The 16486-nt window shown below is 47.5% G+C and overlaps 1 protein-coding gene across 1 annotated transcript in view; it reads left to right on the top strand.

Annotated features, from left to right (window-relative positions):
* Positions 1-9294: 9294 nt before the first annotated feature.
* Positions 9295-16486, top strand: part of LOC119457477 (potassium channel subfamily K member 1-like) — a 221147-nt gene continuing 213955 nt past the window's right edge. The window contains exon 1 of the mRNA XM_037719058.2: positions 9295-9954. Within this exon, the coding sequence (XP_037574986.1) occupies positions 9780-9954 (175 nt within the window). The 5' untranslated portion in view covers positions 9295-9779. The remainder of the gene's footprint in view (positions 9955-16486) is intronic.

A 16486-nucleotide genomic window follows, 5' to 3' on the forward strand; every position in this document is an offset into this window, starting at 1 on the left:
TCTCGCTACAACGCGAACGTCGAAAGCACAACGCATACGAAACTATCGGCACTCGGCGCGGGCACTTTGTACCCATCGCAGATCGTTTTGAAGATGAGGCCCCGCAAGCGCACACTTCAGCCACATAGCAGATCGATTTCAAGATACGGTGCCCGCGCGGCAGCTCCGTCAGCAGCAGCCGCAAGAGCAGAATGCCCCCCCCCCCCCCCCCCCCACTTTCACCACCTACGTCGCTTCCTCCCCGTGCGCCGCGAGCGAACGAAGACCGGGCGCTTCCGGCCGCCTTCTGCTCTCGCGTGCGCGAGATTAAGCTGCGGTTGCCGGCTCACCCTCGCACGCTTCTACACGCACACACAGCGTACGGCGCGCGGTGATGGTTTTATCGCCGTTGAACTTTATACGGAACCTCACGGCGACGACGACAGCGACGGCAGAAATTCGCTTGGAGTGTCCATATAATTGATATCGCAATAAAACTGCCGCTTCTAGTTTTCCTAATGGTTGTCGAGAGAATTGGAGGCAGGACGCAAGGGTGATGAAGTACGGCGGAACGGTGACGGAGAACGGCGACACGGTGAGCGAGAGGACCGGGACATACCTTGGGACAGCGGAAGGGAGGGCGAGTGACGTGACGAGGATATATAGGGTCCTGGAACGAAGGCGTCGAATCTGGGAACATAGTCTCTCTAAAGCCTGACCCTCATGGTGCGAACTTCCCCGACGATGTTCGCGCGTCAAAAAATGTAACGAGACGCGCCGCCGTGTTTTCGCCTCACTGCCCCTCATGCGACGATCCAGCGGGGTACGCCACCGAGCCGCTATCAATGTGGCCAGCCGTGAAACAGGATATTACTGTTTTTTTTAAATGTAACCCACAGTAAGGTTTAGCATGTTGCGACACTTAATAACGTCATAACTTGTTTTATAATATTTATTGAGTTATTTCTTCTACAATTTACGCTTGGCTATTCGCAACCTTCAGAAAGCGCAGAAAACAGCTTGGCTCTGCCAACATTGTGCCCATGCGGATACAGTGGGTAGTGTCATTGGACAGTTTTAGTTTAACGTAAGCGTAATAGCGGGGTTAAGGGAAATAGCGTTACCATTCCGCAAATGAACCTTGCAAGAGAGTTTTAGTAAAGCGTGATAGCGTAGTTTACGTGCGGGCCGACGCTATTCCATTACGCTTTGAATTTCGCATACATTGGGCAACTAAGTATTTCTATGTGTGCGTCATGAAAGTGCGAGAGGCAGCGCAATGGAAGCCAGGAGCGCGTTGTATTTTTACTTCCCATGTCCGCCGATCTGCAGCGAAACAGACAAGCAGTACAAGCTGTCTACCATAACCCCCGAAGGCTTCCGATCTGAGAGGCCATATGCCGTCGTCGCGCCTATCTCCCAACTTTACCCGCAGGTGGCGCCATCTCAAAAAAAATTTCTCTCGTTATGCTTAGGCGCGTTCGAAACGAGAAGCGATCTCGAAAATTCCTCAAGATTAGCCATAACACTCCCCCGTCGAAGCTGAATGAGGCTAAGCAAAAGCCGTTTCCGCAGTCATTTGCTACGAACGAAGTGAATTCTACGAAAACAACGCCAAATTCAGTTCAAAGCGGGCGACCAGGACCGCCGCCATGTTTTACGTGAACTCAATCCCATGATGCAATGGCCGGAAGTGCTGCCTCCTGATTGGATCGGGCTTCTCGCCGCGCGTTGAACGCTTCCGGCGGCGGGCGAAAATATCTATCCCCTCCAAGTCGGTGGCGCGCGTCCTGATTTTTGACGCCGACCGACGAGCGGCCGCCGTCGGACGAAGTTCGCCGCTTGGACGCCGGAAATTCGTTCTATGAGGGTCGGGCTTCATAGGCGCAATAATCACGTCGTTCATCTTGCTGGCGCCAGCGGCAGAAACGGTACATATGACCACGAATCCCACAGTAGAAACATACTGGGCGGGAAGGGCGCCAGGTATAGTAGCATGGTTGTGGAGGGGCCTGTGATGGTATAGGGTACAGGATCACTCCAGAAAGAGAAGCAGCACGCAGAAGCACAAACACACATAAGACTTGTATTAGACGTACTTAACACATTGAAACGGCACACACGCGACAGTTCCCCAAAATACAATCTAGAGGACAGGCAGCTATATATAGATTAGTCAAACGTAATCTGCCTACAGTTAATGCGAAGCAGGTGTCGCCGTGTCGGAGACGTCGGAGAACCGGTGTCGGACAGCAGTGTCGGATAGCAGGCGTTTTCTGACTGCGTGGAGCTCAGGTGGCCCTGCCCCACAGACTATGAACCGGACCCTCCACGTGCCCGATTTCCCGACGGCAGGGTTTGTGCTCGGGAGCACACAGCAGTAGCCCACCCAGTCCACGTCCGCAGCTGGCGAGGTAGCCCTGTAGCCGCTCACCCGAACGCTCGTTCAGCCAGGTAACTGGTCCAGCCCTCCTGGACCAGTTACCCAGCGGAAGAACCGGACGAGGTGGCCTCTCAGCTGGTAAGACCGTTAATTCGGGTGCAGGCGTAGTGACACGGGCGGCGATAGCTCCTATGGGCCGGACGCCCAGCGAGGAAGCTCTGCCGTCGAAGGCCGAACCTCGCGTGCTGCACTCGCCACGGGCCACGCTCTCTCGAGACGCCAGTGTCGACGCAAATCGGTGTTCGATGATGATGATGATAACCTTAAGGTACATACCCACTCACGGGTATTGGCCAAGAGTCGGTGTCGTCTTCGCCACCGCACGGTACACTGTCTTCATATGTCTATGTTTCCTACTCCCGCGTACCATATATTATCACAAAGCCTTCACTGCCATCGAGGCCAGGTGGTCGCTGACAACGCCAGCAGGTGCAGATGGAACTGGTACCGGAGGCCTAGAAGCAACCTCTGCATAAGAAGGCGCACAAACAGGCGCAGGGGACTGGGCACGTGTGACATTTGTCATGGACGTCAGTTCTTCTGTAATAATCTCGCGCAAATTGGGAGGAGGAGCGCGCAGAGATGAAATGACTGTGTTGGCGGGAGCATGGCCGTGAAGCTCCTCTCTCACAATGATGCGGATGAGCGCTCGCAATTCGTTATTGTCGGTAAGGTGAGCGTCGCAGGAGGCGCGTGGAAGACGAAAGGAGTAGAGCGTGGCAAGGCGTTGGCATGTCGTGGTGATATCATGAACTGCAATAGGGCTCTGAATGACAAGAGCATTAGAGGCAACGGAGTTGATACCCTTCAGGATATAAAAAGGATGACATATCAGGATGATACCCTGACATGTCACTCTGAGCGCGACGGCAGAGAGCCAGGACATAGGAGATGTAAGATTCGTCTGCTCCCTGGATGCGGGTAGCGAGCTTCTGTTTTGCTACTTCGCAGCGTCCTGCAGACGTGCCGAATATCTTGCACAGCTGCTCAGTAAATGTTTACCAATCAGGAAAGTCGCGTTGATGGTTGAAAAACCTCGTTTTAGTGACCTCCCTGAGGTAGAAAGCAACATTGCGGGGCTCGCGTGCCTCGTCCCAATGGTTGTAAGCGCTCACCCTGTCGTAATGGGCAAGCCAGTAATCCAAGTCTTCGCCGCGAAGGCCAGAAAATACCTGAGGGTCGAGTTTCGGTGCGTTCACGGATGAAGTATGGGTTTGTGCCGTGACTGTTGTTGGCGAGCACAACCATCGACCAGAGCGGAGCTCCAGGGGTGACCGGTAGAGCAAGAGGACGTGGGAACCAACGCACGCTCCACTACTTGTAAGACGACGCCCGGTACGAAGGCAGAGCCCTTGTTGTCGTGTCCTCCACACATGGCTCGTACCCACAGGCGGGATTGGCCACATTAGGTTGTTTGAATTGTGCATCTATAACAAAATAACGAAGGGGGGTAAAGGCAAATATTTAACGCGAAGCAATAGTCAACTCAATACCAACAGAAATTTTGAGGGCTTATTCATAAATTTAGCAAAAAAGAAAATAAAGTGAACTGTCCCACTCTCGGTACCCTAGCAGAGAAGCCTTCCTGAAGCTTCAATAAACTTGTCGATAGCAGTGATCATTGACCCATGGCTTCTATTTTCAACGCAGCCGCGCGAGCACCAACCAGACAAACGATGAAGATGATTATGCGAATGGATATATACAGATGAAGACGATGATGAACTACATAGTTAGCGCACACAATATATATATATATATATATATATATATATATATATATATATAATGTGAATATACGCAAAATAGCCGCGCATCTGGCCGCTCGAGGCACTTTGCGTGTATTCGCGGACTTCTTTCACGCTCCGAAAAAACACTTTTACGTTGCACGTATTGAGCAACAGAAAGCTGTATCAGGAGTTCTTCATGTTGCTCTACAATTTTCTCATTCACACTTTTAATCTAATTATAATATTTGAGAGTAAAATATAATTAAGACGCAAATGGGCTTGTGTAACGCTGACCGACAAAGTAGTATCAGTCAGAGCAGCTTTATTTTGCGTAATAGATAGTGAATTGCTACGGAAGACCTGAACGTATGTCGGATCACAGGTATATCTGAAGCACACCGAAAAGTTAATGGAATAGCGCATTATATTCAACGGATTCCTTGATTTCTTTGACATTTTTTATTGCGATAGCAATTATATGGACACTCAAAAGCAGATTTCTGCCGTCGGCGTCGCCGTCGCCGTGAGGTTCCGTATGACGTCAATGGAGATGAAATCGTCGCCGCGCGCCGAACGCTGTATGTGCGAGTGAAAGGGCGCGAGGGACGCGCGCTTTCACGGGGAGTGAACGCACGGCGGAGAACAAACGCGCGTTCTGCTCTGTGCTCCCTTAAGGGCTGCAGAAGTAGGCGTCTCTTTCCTCCTCTACAATCACCATATATGTAGAGCAAACGTGCCTTCTTCCGACGCACGAAAGGCCGTGGGGGGGAGGGGGAGGGAAGGGAGGCGACGTTTAGCTGCGGCACCAAGTGCCTATTTATATCAGAGGCTCCGGCAACAGTCACCAACGCCGCACGCATTTTGAGCGAACGCGGGCAAAACGCCTATGGCGTCGACAACAGTTCTGCGTGTTGCCGGTGCTGCTGCATGTCCAAGTTTATACAGCTGATAAAGCTGCTATCATTACTCCGTATAGCTCTCTTAACTTTGCTATCGCAATTGATGCTTCACCTTTCAGGTGAAACTGCGACAACTTTTCTTTATTTAGACATTCAGTGTGGGACATGTTGTGGGATCATTCTTGACCAATCTTCCAGAACGGGTATGACCCAAAGGTGCACAATCCTTAAATGTAGCTGGACGTGTGTCGTACATCTCACTGCATGCGCCTGTCATATACTATTTCCTCAACAAGCATCGCATATCGCTCTCGTGAGTGAGTGAGTGAGTGAGTGAGTGAGTGAGTGAGTGAGTGAGTGAGTGAGTGAGTGAGTGAGTGAGTGAGTGAGTGAGTGAGTGAGTGAGTGAGTGAGTGAGTGAGTGAGTGAGTGAGTGAGTGAGTGAGTGAGTGAGTGAGTGAGTGAGTGAGTGAGTGAGTGAAATAACTTTTATTAGAGGTCCGGCGAGGACGCGAACTCGTCGCGCACCCGGCTAGTCCCACGTCGGGACCGGCAGGTCTAGCCCACCGGCCCGGTCGCGGGCACGCCGGACAGCCAGGATTTGCTTGTCTAGAGCGGGGCTACGCAGTAGCGAGTCCCACTCATCCTTGCTGAATTTGGGGTATCTCGACCCGCACTCCCAGAGCACGTGTGCTAGAGTGGAGGTCTGCCCGCAGGACGGGCAGGCGTCGTCGCGATATACGTCTGGGTAAAATTCGTGCCGAGCTGCCAGACACGGATATGTGCCGGTCTGTAAAGGTCTAAGCGAAACAGCTTGCGCCCTATTCAATTTGGGGTGAGGGGGTGGAAAGACCCTTCTAGACATGTAGAAGAATTTTGTAACCTCGTTGTGAGTAGCGGGAGCATCCCTGTGGCCGTAGGGGGGAGGGGTGTCGGCTCTCCTTACAGAGGAAGCGCGGTCATCGAGGTCGCACTCAGCCTCGTGAGCCGACTCATTGAGGTTCGGGGGAGCACCCTCGACCGACCCTATGTGAGCGGGAAACCAGTGGATCGAATGATACGTGAGAGCATCCGGATTGGAGACGCTAAGAAGACGAGCAGCTTGCTCAGCGATGCGACCCTTCTGAAAAGCCCTAACTGCCCTTTTGGAATCGCTATAGATCTCAGACCCACGACCGTCTAGCAGGGCGAGGGCGATGGCGGCTTGCTCGGCGACTTCGGGGTCTGAATTGCGAATTGAAGTGCTATTGGAAAGCATGCCGCTGGAGTCGACTATACGACGACGGCGAAGGTCTTTCCATCGCTGTATTCCGCGGCGTCGACGAAGCGTGCTTGTTGCTTGATCTGTTTGAGAATCGCTACTGCTCTCGCCTTGCGTCTGCCCTCGTTGTGGACGGGATGGACGTTTCGAGGCACGGGGGCCACTTCGAACTTGTCTCGAATGCACCTACGGATCGGGGTACTGACCCTCGAAGATACCACAGGAAGGTAACCCAGCTCTTCGAGGATGCGTTTACCTGCCGCTGTGGTGGTCAGGCGAGCGAGTTGCGCGCGTTCTTGGGCTTCGGCAATCTCCTCGGCGATGTTGTGTACCTCGTGACATCACTGCGTAGATCTCTCACACTGAGCCTGATTCGCAGTTTTCATGTCGGCATTACTTGTGAGTGGTGCAGTGCATAAGAAAAAAAAAATTACATGAGACAAACGTTGTCATCAATGAAAGTAAACATAATTGTACGCGTCGCCGTTAATTGTACGCCATTTAATTAACCGCTACGCTATAAAGTCCCTCTTGGATTCGAAGATGCGCGTCGGATCGGCATCCCTATCCTGTTTATTATTTTATATTTTTTTGAGTGCACGGGCTGCTATATACAGCATATTATAGTGCGTGCATATAATTTTGCGCCACCTCTGAAGGTGTAAGGGCCGCCGTGGTAAGGACCACCCAGTCTGGAAGTTTCACGCGCTTCTGGAGGTCCTTCTAATGGAAAAATGACCACCGACTGCGTCCTTTGCATGCTGAAGGTTCTTCGGTGCTCTCAGTTATGGGGCATATGACAACGCTTCGCGTACCAGAGCGATCAGTTTCCTTGTCACATTCAATTCCAACGGACGAACAGCAAAAATCCACATGGATCCGGCGTGGTCAATGACGTACTCGCCAAGAGTCTACCCTCTTGTATAGAATTAGGACTGACCCTACCTATACACACAGGCACGGTTATTTAAGACTGAACGATCCACTTCTCCGCATTTTGCCTTTTAGGCAGATATTGGTGACGTGGAACACTTTGTCTGCATGGTTGCATTTCAAAGAGGACAGAAAGGCGGCACTTCACGGTCTGCAAACGAAAAAGTGTCTTCTGTAGACACGTGGGCTTTCAAGGCCAAGTGTTCCCGGAAAGATCCGAGGAGTAATAAGGAAGAGAGTTCTACGCCTATTGATTGCCATCTGCTATACACCGGGTTGATGACCGTTTAGTGAAACCCATGCTAATAGCGTAAGAGATGTTCAGCCGGAACAACCGCTGGCCAATCACGCTATAGGCAACCCCAACTGTTGCAGCAACACCACCACCTTGGAATGCGACATGTATTGTCTGTTTTTGTTGCATTGTTTGCACATAATTTGCTTCACTTCCCACTAACAAAAACGTATTTTTTTTTTTTTTACTGACCAAGTTTATTAGACGTGGCTGGCATCATATTTTGCGCACTAATAATTAGCTGGTACGCTCTCTAATTAAACAAAATTTGGCTGATTAGATTTTCAATATTGACTCTAAGGTCAACATTGTAATTCAAGTATAATAAAGACAGCCACTATTCAAAGCATAACCATTTGCTCTATAAAGATTACGTGCCTTGTGCCCGTTTGAAGAAATTCAGACTATAAATGTGTTGTGAAATGCATTGCTGTTCCAGAGAATAGTTTTCTGTGCTGCATTTTTACATAGGTCGGAAACGTGTAATGGTGCAGCAATGCATTTCGCTGCACAATTTGAGTCCGGATTTTTCGGTATTAGTGCGAGACAAGAAGTTTGTAGCAAAATTAAGGATACGCTTGAAATACTGATTCTCTTTGAATTACGACGTGGAACTTAAAAGTCATGATTATATTGATTAGTGAACATTTGTTAATTAATGATCACATTGAGGATTATCGCGCATATTCTGATGTTTAATAATCCAAGAAAGTGGTCACAGAAAGATGTGATAGGAAAAAGAAATGCATTGCAGCACCAATAGGACAAGTACCTAAAATAACGATAATGAATGACTGGCTTTCAGTTCTTTATGCTATTCTCGATGTTTCCCTTCAAAATTGTTTAGTCTCTTTGGTATACTCGTACGTGACGGGCCGCAAATAATTCTCTGGCAGCTTGAAGTACGCCCTGCGCTGTAAATGACCTGTAAGCGAATGTATTCTGTCACAAGGTGATCGTAATTTAGTACTGTCTTTCTTGGTTGATTTATTGAATTGTTTCTTCCTCGCTACAGCTGTTGTTTCCCAGCGAGGAACGCGACACTCCGAAAACGCAGCTGCCAAGCTTCACGAAGCGGATCGTAGTCGACCAATAATTTCCGCGCGACTCGCCGAGTCCGCCTGTATACGCCTGACCGCGTTCGACAGGCCGTTCGAGATGAGATGAGCGAGCGTGCACGGCAGAAGCAAGCAGCGGAGACTGCACTATCGTTGTTCACGGATTCCTATCCGTATAGTCGACGAGCCGCCAACACCGCCACGGAGCGGTCGCATGCAGTACGACGCTGCGAACGTAAAGGGCTGCCGAAGCTGCGAGCCCTTTGCTGCAGATGCTCTGGCGCTGGAGTTCACCGGCTTTGGCTTGGATCGATCTGTCTCGGCTCGGCTCCTTTTTCAATGCTGCCAATGCGCATTCTCCCCTTGCTCTCCTTCATTTTTTTCTCTCTCTTTTCAACTCCCGCTCGCATCTGAACAGAGAGCATAGAGAGAGCACGGTTCGTGTCGGCCATGTTGTGTACCGTTAGCGCGCAAATTGGGCTTTCCCTTTTTGCAAACTTGACGCGTGGTTAATTATTAAAGGTGCCGAAGAAGTGCAGAAAGTTTTTATCATTATGTATCATAACCACGTGACTGATGAAGCCTTGCCTTTGGTGCGGTAAAGGTCCCAGGGCGTCTTATGACGTCGCCGCCCTCGCATGCGCCGTGACTGCCCCGCGCCTGTAGCGTCGTCGAGCCAACAACGCTGCCCGCTGCCGCGCCGCAGACTGCAGACGTCGGGAGCCGCGGGCCGGAGTTTTTTCGTGCGGGTGGGCGCGCTTTCGTCGTGTTGTGCCCCCGCGCATGCTTCTTGGCCACCTTGATTCCTGTGCATTCGGGGCTAGCGAGGAAAGTAAAGTCGGCTGTGAGGAAGAGAGAGGGTCAATTTGGACGAGTGAAAAAATAAATAAATAAGATTCAGGCGCAATGCCCTCGGGATTTTTGCGGCGTCGTACGGTGGAGCCCGAACCGTGGGGTTGCGAGTCGCCGCTCACCGCTTTGGAATCGCCGGCTCAGCGGCGTCGTCTTCGTCGCCGTGGGGTGAGCCTGTGAACGGCAAACCGACCGACCCCGCTAGAGCACCGAATCGTGGTTTGAACAGCGACTGTTCTTGTGCGTGGTTGTGCCGGGTGGGGGAGAGAGGAAAAGTTACGAGTGCTGTGACTTGGTGGTGGTGAACCTGCACGAAGCAGCTGTGCGAAATGCGGCTGGCACGGAGCAACGTGCGACTGCTCGTACTCATAGCGTTCTACTTTCTCTTCATCGTGATTGGCGCGTCCATTTTTTCAACGATTGAGGCACCACACGAGAACTCGGTGATCCGCAAGTTGAGAGCCAAGCGCGCCGCTTTTCTGGAGGAGCACCCGTGCGTCAAAGGTTCGACGTGCATGCTTTCTTTTTTTTTTTTTTTCCCCTCCTTCGACTCACTTTCGCACAGCGCGTTTTTCAATAATTTGAAGAAGCGCATCTTTGATTTCCCACAGTTTTATTTGACCCGTATTGACTGTATAGCTACAAGCAAAAATCCGAAACGGAAATGCTTGGCAATTTCACTGCGTGCAACTACTGCTCCTTGCCCGTAACCCCGAAGGGTCTCACCGCAACAGTCTCACCGCAACAATATTTGTTTCTCCTTTGCTACAAATAGATCCAACTCAACAGCTACTTACACACAAGGCAAATTGTTCTGTGCAGCGAGGTATCCTGATTTTTACGCTCCATAAATTTGGAATATTTTCCGCAAACTCACGTTCCAAATATCTCCCAGCGTACGTGCTCTCTTTGGGGTGATATGGCGAATGAATGACCTGAAACACAATTTCGACGCGAGATATTGACCGGCAGCCTCTTTTGCATTATTGTAACAAGTACTCTTGCAGACCTTGTCGGCTAGCCAACAAGGTCTGCAAGGGCACTTGTTACTTGTTAGGCGTTGTTACCTTTTAGTACCTGTTCAGGTCGCGTATTTTACGTCATGTAATTTCCTTCGTTGCTAGCAGAAGGTCCAGACTTCACATGACCACTTTAAAATATCCTCGGAAGACCCGTTGACAGCTCTGGGGCATGGAAGCTTTTAAAATTGATTCTTGTCACTGGCTAGTACGTCACGAACGTGAAAAACGTAGTTTTTGTTTTGGTTACTTCGATTAGATGTGGAAGGCGCCTGCATCACCGAGAGAAAGTAACCGTCTCCTCGCATTCCTTGACGCGAAAGCCGATTTCCTTCGCCTCAACACAGAGACAATATGTAACATCGCGTGTTAGTCCACCGTGCTCACCCTACAACCTGCATTTTCATGTCAGCTTGCTGTACTCGAAACGCATTTCAAGTGTGATTTTCGTATTCTGCGACATGGCACCTACTGACATATAGTTACGTGGAGCATGGCACAGCTCCAAGTCATCTCTGAACAGTGCCGCCTTCAATTACGCAAAATCCAACAGCGGAGTCCTCGCTTGCTCTACAGGGACAAAGCGTATATTATGCGGATACTGTACGCGAATGCAACAGCTTGCCCTCCTTGTCAGGCGCAGCCCCTACACGACTTCACCGCACCTGTTGACTCTGGCTGGCTGATCACGAACGGCTTTTCATTTTCCTTTTATTTTTCTCGGAGATCACGACATGGCTGGCGTTGTGTCGCCTTACTTTCACTAGTCACTGTAGTAACCAGTTGTCGCATATGCTAAACAACAAACCGCTGAAAAAAGCCCTTCTGAGTGCCTTCGTATAAACTTCCCCGAATGTCCCGCGGAAGCTTTTCGGCAATGAAATCGTGGAGATATGTCTTTGTGTTGGCGTCTTATGAAAAGAAGTAGAAAAAAAGAAAGCTTTCTGAAAAACGGAAATAATATGTGAAGATTAAAAAAAGAAACGAGAGACGCACGTGATCGCACAGACTAACTGACGGGTAAACATTTATCGATTTCGTCGTTATAGGCTCAATTGTCTTCGTTTGCGAAAACCTTAGACGGCTGACGAAATCCGACTCCTTTTTAGATTGTAACTCGCGATATTTCGAACAGCGAAGGAGCTTGAATATTTGTGTAGGGGGAACTGTTCTACTTAGGGCCGCACTTCGACTCTCCGTTCAAGTGCTTTGCCGAAAGTTGAAATTTCTCGTTAGGCAAGTCGTTGTAGCAATCTTGGTGAAATTTGCATTTAGGAAAATGCAGTGTGCGCGTGGCGCAAATCACATATCCTCAAAGTTTCGACATGACAAGTGATTGATTGATTTGTTATGGTAGTGGAAATGTTGGCAACAAATATGTCACCGTATTCTCCACAAGGTTAAATGGTTGTATGAATGAAATGATAATGTGAGCTGAAGCTCGCGTCCTTAATTGCTATTAAGAAGTACGCTACCACACACATGGTGCAGTCATTTGCAACGAGGGCAAGTGTTGAGCACCGTTGCTTTGGAATAAACGTGGATGCCAGAAATTTCAGGAATCCGGTCTGTTTTAGAGCCTGCGAAGCAGACGAATTTGTAGAGAGCGTTCAAAGCAGACGCAGATTTACATCCCACATTCACATCTGCACGCTCGAAATACACTTACGTCGTGTGTAATACTTCCGCAACACTCAGTATTAGTCTGATGTAACAGTATCGTAAGAATAGACTCTCGGACGAGTTCATTTGTGTTTAATAAATTGCAGCGCACGACAACGGGACGAAATACAACTGTAGTGAATTTTCAACGCTTTATGTGTGTTTCACTTCGTTACGCGTTCGTGTACGGCAATTTATTGTAGCAGTGTCGTCTGGGACGTAGGTTCGTCGTGTCGAATTTTGTGTAATTGTCACATTTCAGCGTACAATAATTTGGCGACTGCTTTTGTTAGAAAGTCGTAAGTTTGTAACTTGCGTTTTGCCAAATCGGCTCTCTCAATCGTTGCTCACAACCCATTTAGGTCCGCGAAGAACTAATGAATACACAAATAAAACATTACTCTTCACAAAAGTAAAATTTTGATTTCATATCTTTCATGAATAAAGAATTTAATTATTTGTACATTCTTGTATTTATTTTATGAATGTCATTGTCGCATTATTTTATACATCCTATAACGAGAGGTCTCCTAGATAGCGTGAACTTTGGACCTCGTTCTGTACCAGAACGTTTTCTATCGATAAACTAAACTTGAAACCTGAATCGACGCAGCATACGCTTATCGATAACAATTTTGCGTTCCCCATCGATGAATAGGAATATCGGTGCTCCTAGAGAGGAAAAATAGACTGAGAAGGTTTTGTTATGGTAACAACGAATATTTCTGTCGCTGTTCAGAACGCGAAGCTGTCGTCACGTCTCAAATTTCAGTCGTGGTGACAGACAGACGAAGTCTGTCGTGTCGTATTGAGAGAATGTTCTGTCGTAAAAGCCTGACGCCCTGTTGTTGTGACGGCAGAAAAGAAAGCAGTTGTCTCAAGAGAAAACACAGAAAAACATGCGGGGAATCAGAAGTGAATCCGCTTGCAGCAGTTCAGTTGCACGCTATATATATGAACGGGTAGCAGGGCGTTTCCAATGCAGCCTGTAATGCGCCAATGAACGGAGAACAGGGAGAACCGGAAAATGGCGTACCAATGTCGAGTGCGAACCGGCAACCGACAAAATGAGCGTAGAACCGGCTAGGCTAAGCTAGGCTAGGGGTAGGAACCGCTTGTCTATACGTACAACAAAGTTCCACAACTATATTTAGTACTGCCATGTGGCGATTTACAAGAATAAAAGTGCAGTAGTTTACCAGGCTAACATGGCCACCAATACAAATGGAGGTATACTGGGAATTGTTGGGATCTATACAACACAGCTAGAGCAATGCCAAAAACAGGACCGTCTTTATGTTTATGACACTGCAATGGAAGACAAAAGATATGAATGTGCAAATGAGCTGTCAGGCGATATACAAAGGAAACCTGGCTTATTGATTGCTATTCGGTAGCTAACAGCAAAAGTCGGAACATTTGACCGTCCTGACTGGGTCAAGTCGGGATTCGGCACTCAAAAGTGGGGACTGTCGCGCTAAATTCGTGATAGTTGGCAACATAAGTGACAACCTTCTTCTCATTGTCAACTGTACGCTTGAAAGCACTCCGTGGTTTTTCGTGACCTCCTAGATCAACACAGCCGCATTCAAACGCTTATACCCTGGCTACGCGCCTCGGTGTTGTGTGTACGTGCGCAGCGTGCGAATTCGAAGTGTTGACGGTAGGCGTACAAAACCTGCCGGTGCGGCGCAGAAACTTTCAGTAGGACTTGTTGTTGGCCTATATATAGCACGTGCGCTCATTCTGGAAAGAATAGCACAAAAGAACTATGCCTGAGCATATGTTTCGGCCGTTGTCAACAAGAGCAATGTGATAGTGCGCTTTGATAGCATTAAAAATATTTTTTTGAGGACGATGGCATTGTTAGGGGCTACTAACAGATGTAAAAAAACCTTTCGGTCATAAGCGTTCTTTATTTGTACTGTCGCCTCGTATTCTATGTGATACTGTCGTTTTTGTTCACATTGTTGCCTTGAGACATTCCTTGTAATCTTGCCGTGTTTGGCTGTCATGTTGTAAAGGTGTTGTGCGTGCATTGCCTGTCCAGCTCGTTCTTCCGCACGAACGATGTGCATTAGTGGTTAAATAACTGTGGTCAGCATCCTCTATCATGCCAATAATAAATAAAGAGATGACAGATAAGACTAGACAACAAAACAACGTTATCTTCTGAAGGCCAGTGCAAGACGTATACATATACTCTACAGCGCAAGATAACCATGCCGGTGTTAAAATTTCCAATCGCAATGCCATATCGAAAAGATTCCTGAGATATCAGATTTCAGACGGATTCAAATATATCGACCTGCCGCTTACACATCCTGCATGCCCCATTTTATTCTATAAAAATAATTTCTTTTTAAAAGTCTTTTCTTTCCAAGTTCATTGTTTATATATAAAAAAAACTATGAACAGTTATTTTACTCTTTTGTGCCATTTATTCTAAGACTATGGCGTTGAATTGCTCAGCATAAACCGACGTGAAAAAAAGAAAGTCTCGAAATAAGAGAGCGATTCGAGCGATGAGCGTGTCGCGTACCGAGACAAGATGTTTTGTTCGTCGCGAAAGAACTGGCAATGTTGTAATATTGAGAAATGAGGCTTACAACGCAAATTGCTGCAGATACAACAAAATCGACTTCATTTTGAAAAGTGAGAAACAGATCTCGCTACAGAAATTTCTGTCGTGACGACCAGCTCTAGGTCGTAATATATATATTATGAATCGAGTACGAATATGGAATCGAATGTCGAATAGTCAAACGCGGACGCATATTACAGCAGGAATATTTATTCTGGTATACTTAGGTACCACGCTTGTTCTAACTAGTAAAGAAAATAAGTTAGCTGTCAGGGACAACTATTCATCAGTTTGAAACACAAGATCACTAATTGTCATTAAAAAAGCTTCAAGAATAGCCTCTCAACATCTTCAGAGCGTGGTAGCAAACGAGCTTTTGAGACTGAATAGCCGCTGTATGGTTGCCGAAAGAAAGATCAGTGGTTGTGGGGAAAATAAAAGAAAAAGCCGCTAAGGACTAGTGCGCCATAGACAGATGTAAAAGGACCCGTTGGAAGGAAAACATCCGTGGTTGTAGCGTAAAAGAAACACACACAAAAAAACTGCTCCGTGACTAGACTGACAAAACCACTAAATGACAGACTACAAGCGAAAATCAGAGGTTGTAATGTAGGCTTCCGCTGTGAAACCGAAAAGAAAACGTTGCATTACTAATTTTCTTTATGCATTGCTTGGAAAATTTTGTCGTTGTTTCACTGCTAATTTGCGATGTTTTTTAGCAGACCCAGAAGAGTAACGAGGCTTTAACAGGACAGTTGTTGCGAAATATTTGGTTGCGAATTGCGCTATAGGCTTAGTCAATATGAGGATATTTGGTTAGTTTGAAATATTCGAAAATACTGAATAGCTCATTTTCGATTATGAATAGTTAGTGCGTAATATTCTATTCGTATTCGAAAGTTCAAATACTCGCCCACCCTGATATATATGTATTATAGCGCTTATAGCGCGTAGACGCTCGTACGAACAACGAGTTTATTTCGACCATATATATTGTTTTCTAAGTAGGAAATTTACAGTTTCAATTCGCAACCTTGTTAGGTGGCTACGCTATGAAAAAGTAAGCAAAAAAAAAAAGAACAAGCGAGAGAGAGACAGAGGAGAATGATGATAATAATGTTAAGGCCTTTAGTCACAGCGTATTGGAGGGTTAGATGAAAAATAAATGATATGTGAGCGTTATAAGCCTGGTGAATTCAACTAATCTGCATTCTTATGGTACTGGGGTCACAGCGCGAATTAAGGACAAATAATATAATTACCTTGTGCTCAGTGATATTGTTCTGTGTCCTGCTTTCGCGCTACAACCTCAATACCGTGGGAACCCGCTCCCAGCACCCAAAAATAACGAATACAATAATGTAGCATGTAAAAGTATAGATATTACTATGCAAACAGTACAAATGTAACACCTAAATCACGACAACGGACAATAAGAATTATAACTGAAATTTGAGTGGTCTCGTGGGATTGCCACAAACAGAGTAACTGCGGTATAATAAATACTTGCAGACAATACGTGTGCGCTGTCATGCTGAATAAAAAGAAATACGTTATGCGTATATCACAAGCGCGCGCGCGAGAGAGAGATAGGGTCTTGGAGAGGTTTCCCTGGCGGCACGAGGAGCAAGCTACTTCTGGTCGGTGTGATGAAAAATGAAATGGTATGTACAGTGCATGACAGATAAACAACCTACGCAAAATACACCACAACACTCGATAAACTAAAGTGTCTCATTAAGACCAGTGTGTCTGAGGATGTTTACGAAGT

The sequence above is a fragment of the Dermacentor silvarum genome, chromosome 7, assembly GCF_013339745.2.
Source record: "Dermacentor silvarum isolate Dsil-2018 chromosome 7, BIME_Dsil_1.4, whole genome shotgun sequence".
Taxonomy (NCBI): Eukaryota; Metazoa; Arthropoda; class Arachnida; order Ixodida; family Ixodidae; genus Dermacentor; species Dermacentor silvarum.